Source organism: Sciurus vulgaris (assembly GCF_902686455.1).
Source record: "Sciurus vulgaris genome assembly, contig: HiC_scaffold_346_arrow_ctg1, whole genome shotgun sequence".
Classification (NCBI taxonomy): Eukaryota; Metazoa; Chordata; class Mammalia; order Rodentia; family Sciuridae; genus Sciurus; species Sciurus vulgaris.
In genome coordinates this window covers 47,091-51,825 of record NW_027632700.1, presented here as the reverse complement: position 1 = coordinate 51,825, position 4,735 = coordinate 47,091, and the positions used below count along the sequence as shown (strand labels likewise).

The following is a 4,735-nucleotide window of genomic DNA, read 5'->3' as shown; positions in this document are numbered from 1 at the left end:
TCCATAGAGTTTGTAGTAGAAAGAGGCTATCAGGTCATAGAGGATATGCTGACCATAGAGACTGTGCATATTTTGCCAGATACTCAAGAAATAGAAACTTTGTAGTTCACTGAGGCTACACAGGTCATATAATTTACCTAAGTCATAGAAAGTAAACATGCCATAGAAACAACCCATTGAAGACCCAGTGACTATGCAGTTTTTTGAGTCAATACAGATCACAGAGGCTACCAGATCATAATGGTTCCTACGGTTTTGATATTACAGAAGTTATTTACACTACTCAAGCCATGACGATGATTTACACCATATTGTTTATGTGCAGTATAGGTCATGGAATTACGTAGACCATGAATACAATGCAGGTGACAGAGACTACTCAAACCTCCAAGTCTATACAGGTCATACAGTCAATGAAGTTCATAAAGGCTACATGGGTCATAAATGCAGTGCAAGACATATTATCTAATCATTACAGGAGGAACCGGTGGAGGGCTTCCAGATCACCCTGGTGGATGAGTCCGACCTCTACAACTGGGAGGTGGCCATCTTCGGACCCCCCAACACCCTCTATGAAGGCGGCTACTTCAAGGCACATATTAAATTTCCTATTGACTACCCATATTCACCACCTACCTTCAGATTCTTGACCAAAATGTGGCAACCCAACATTTATGAGAATGGAGATGTATGCATTTCAATTCTTCATCCACCTGTAGATGACCCACAGAGTGGAGAACTGCCCTCTGAAAGGTGGAATCCTACTCAGAATGTGAGGACTATTCTATTAAGTGTAATCTCACTGCTTAATGAGCCCAACACCTTCTCCCCAGCCAATGTGGATGCTTCGGTTATGTTCAGGAAATGGAGGGACAGTAAAGGAAAAGACAAAGAATATGCTGAAATCATTAGGAAACAGGTTTCAGCTACTAAATCCGAAGCTGAAAAGGATGGAGTGAAGGTCCCCACAACTCTGGTGGAATACTGCATCAAAACTAAAGTGCCTTCCAATGACAACAGCTCAGATTTGCTTTATGACGACTTGTATGATGACGACATTGATGATGAAGACGAGGAAGAGGAAGATGCCGACTGTTATGATGATGATGATTCTGGGAACGAGGAGTCGTGATGTGCTCCTTTGATGTCCCTGTACTGCCCTGCCATCTCAGGCCAAAGGGAGGGGAGCAAGTGGGGACCTAGCAGTGGCCCCTCAACAAGAACCTATTCACCGGGGGTGGGGAAAAAACACAGCTTCTGCTGACTCCCCTTATGGATCTCAGTTTGCTCCTTTTTATGGACCTTTCATGGAGAGAAAGTAACCCTCCACAGAATATCTGAATTCTTGCATTCTTTACCCTTCCATCACTGTATTGATTCTTTTTTAAAAAAAAACAAAAAACAAAAAACAAAAAAAAACCAACAACAACCCAAACTCCCGCCTCACTTCGTCTCTGTAGAATGTTCACAGCAAAACACATTTGCTCTGTTTTTAGATTCCCGAAGAATTAGTCTTTTCAAGACATTATTGTGTTTAAAGCTGGAAATCGTTGGGAGTTCACAAGTGCTGCATATACTGGGTAGCAAAAGAAAATGGAGGAAAAAAAAATCCACAAAACAAACTTTAAAAAAAAAAAAAAAAGCAAATTTGCCAAGGTTTAGCTGCTCATTTACATTAGTGTGTGCGCATTTATTCAGCCCTATGGTGGTGAATTTTCTTTCTTTCCCTTCCTAACCAGGATACAGTGGGCATCAGGGACTTACTTCATGCTAAGCCTGATGAAATGTGCTCCCTAAGGCTTCATGAAATCATCCTAACACGGAGGCCTCAGCTATTCTTGAGGAGAGAAATCATTTTGTTTTTTGAAATTGATTGGGATCTAAAGCCTGAAATAAATATTCATACTTTACATAGAAAAAAAAAATTACCAAGGCCAAAGTATTTACTAAGTTTGTATAGTCTACTTATGTCATAAAGGCTGTATAAATTATAGAGGTGACATGGAAGCAAAGGTTAAGCATATAATAGAATTTATGCAGATCATATAGATTTTTCAGGTCATTAAAGAATTCTAATGTCATTTTGGCTACTCAGGCCTTGAAGTCTACAGAAGTCACAATGCATATTATGGGCATTTAGAAATCTGAGGCTGCAAAGGGCTATTGACCTGAAAATGACAGTCTACTCAGATCCTGTAAGTAAACACAACATAGGATATTCTCATGTCATGAAAGATACATAGGTCATAGATGTTGTGCAGGTTATATGGGGTGCAAAGGACAGAAAGGCTGTGCAGGTTATAGAGTCTACCCATGTTACACAGGCTATGGTGTCCATAGAAGCTTCACAAATCATAGTCACTTCTAAGGACATTGAGGTTACTCAAGCCAATGAGGGTACTCAGGTTGGAGCTGTAAACCATGTCTCAGACTACCTAGTAATTAGAAGTCAACAAGATCCTAGAGGCTACTGAAGTAATTTATGCTTCTTTGGTTATAAAACCTATTCAGGTCAAAGGTCCTTGGTTATAGATGTTATAATTTTATAAGGTATTAAATAATAGAAGCTTTTCATTTCATTTAGAATACTGATGACATAAAGATTTTGCATACCATAGAGATTGTACAGTTCATAGAGTCTCCTCAGGTCAAAGAGGTTACTAATGTCACTTAGTATATTTAGGACAGCTAATTTAAACATGTCACAAATGATACACTTATGCTAGAGAATATTTAGGCCATAGATTCCTCATGGGTCCTGGTGCTATTTAGGCCATGAAGTGTAGACGGATCATAGGAGTTGCTAAATTTATTTTAATTTCTCAGATTGTAGACAGTATGCAGGATATAGAGCCCACTAAGAACCCAGAGTCAATATATCATATGAGATTCACAGATCATAGAAGCTTCACTGGTCATAGGGCTGCTAAGTTCATTGAGGCTTATCATGCCATTAAGTCTAATCACCTCACAGAGGTTGACTACATCATAGATAACACTCGGTCACTGAGGATCCATGGGTCAATAAAGATGCACAGTTTTGGGATGATACACACACCGAAGAGACCACAGGAACTACAATTGAGATAGAGATGAAGGAGTCCACTGACATTATGTAAGTCTTTGATGACACTCAGATTATAGAATATACAATGGAAAGTAAAACTGCAGAGGTGATGAGAACTTTCATTCTACCCAGATAATAGAGGATCTGGTTATTCAGGCTATCAATGTTATACAAGTTAAGCAGCCTATGCTTATCATAGAGATTACACAGTAGATAGAAGCTACTACATTCTTTAAGTTAGTGAGGTCATAAAGGTTACACATGTCACAGAGCCTTCACAAAACATAGAATCTACTCAGGCCTTAGATGCTTCAGATGGTATAAGGTCTATTAAGGGCATATACAACATAAGTTTCTTTAGGTTTTTCAGAGCAAAAATAAACACATTTCATAGAGGCTGCAAAAGCCATAGAGGGTACACATGTCATGGAAATACATAGGTAATAGATGTTATGAAGCTTATAGTTGTGACCAAGAACCACAGAGGCTGTGTAGATTATGAATGTTAAGAGAGTATAAAGGGGACAAAAACATATCTTTGACAAAGCAGTCTTTTTAATAAATTGTGCTTGGAAAAAATGGTTATTCATATTTATTTTTAAGAGACAATAATCTTATCTGTCACTCTGTGCAGAAAGTCAATTCAAAATTGAATAGAAACTTTGAACTGAGGCCAGAAACTATGCAACTCTTAGAAGAAAACTTGGGATCAACACTCTAAATTATGGGTACACGTTCCAATGTTCTCAGTAGCACTCCTAAGACTGAAGAAATAATGTCACATATTAATAAGTATGATGAAAAAAATGAAAAAAAAATAAGTATGATGGAATCAATGTTAAAATATCTTAACAGCAAAAGAAGAAATTTAGAATGTGGAGAACCAACAGAATGAGAGAAAATCATTACTAGCTACTTTTCTTTAAGAAGATTAATATTCAGAATATAACAATAACTAAAATTACTTAACATGAAAACCCCAAAAATAATCCAATTAATAAATGTTCAAATGACCTATGCAGTCACATCTCAAAAGGAAGAAATATGTCCAAGAAATATATTAAAAATGCTCATAATCATTACAAATTAGAGTATGAAAAAAATTACACTGAAATTTCATCTAATTCTAGTCAGAAGGACATCATCCAGAATGCAAATAAAAATAAATGCTGAAGAATATGTGAAAAAAAAAGAAACACTTTTCACAGTTTTAGTGGGATGGCAAATTAGTACACCACTATGCAAATCAGTGTGGAGATTTCTAAGACTAGGAATAAAACTGCCACATAGCCAAGGTGTACCCCTCTTCAGTGTACATTGTAAATAATTACTCATCATAATATAGCAATATCTGTGTCCCCCAAATTTGTAACAACACAATTCACATTAACCAAACTACAAAACCAGTCAAGGTATCTATCAGTGGATGAATGGAAAAGAAAATATGGTGTATTTATGCAACAAAATTTTATGCCAATAAAGAAAAATAAAATTATATTATTTGTATGTAAATGGATGGAAATTGAGAACATTATATTATGTACAATAAGCTACATTCAGAGGGTCAAGGACCATTTTTTTCTCATATGTGGAAGCTAGAGAGTAAAAGTGAAAAGAGGGTATGTATCTGTGTGAATCTCATGAAAATTAAAATTAGTTGAGTAATTT

General features: G+C 36.7%; 1 protein-coding gene across 1 annotated transcript; it reads left to right on the top strand.

Moving 5' to 3' along the window:
- Positions 1-472: 472 nt before the first annotated feature.
- On the top strand, positions 473-1,647 carry LOC306652628 (ubiquitin-conjugating enzyme E2 R2-like; the record flags this gene model as incomplete). Its single annotated transcript, XM_079125424.1, has 1 exon — positions 473-1,647. A coding segment is annotated over one exon (660 nt), but the record flags the coding sequence as incomplete, so codon positions are not given.
- Between the last annotated feature and the right edge of the window lie 3,088 nt (positions 1,648-4,735).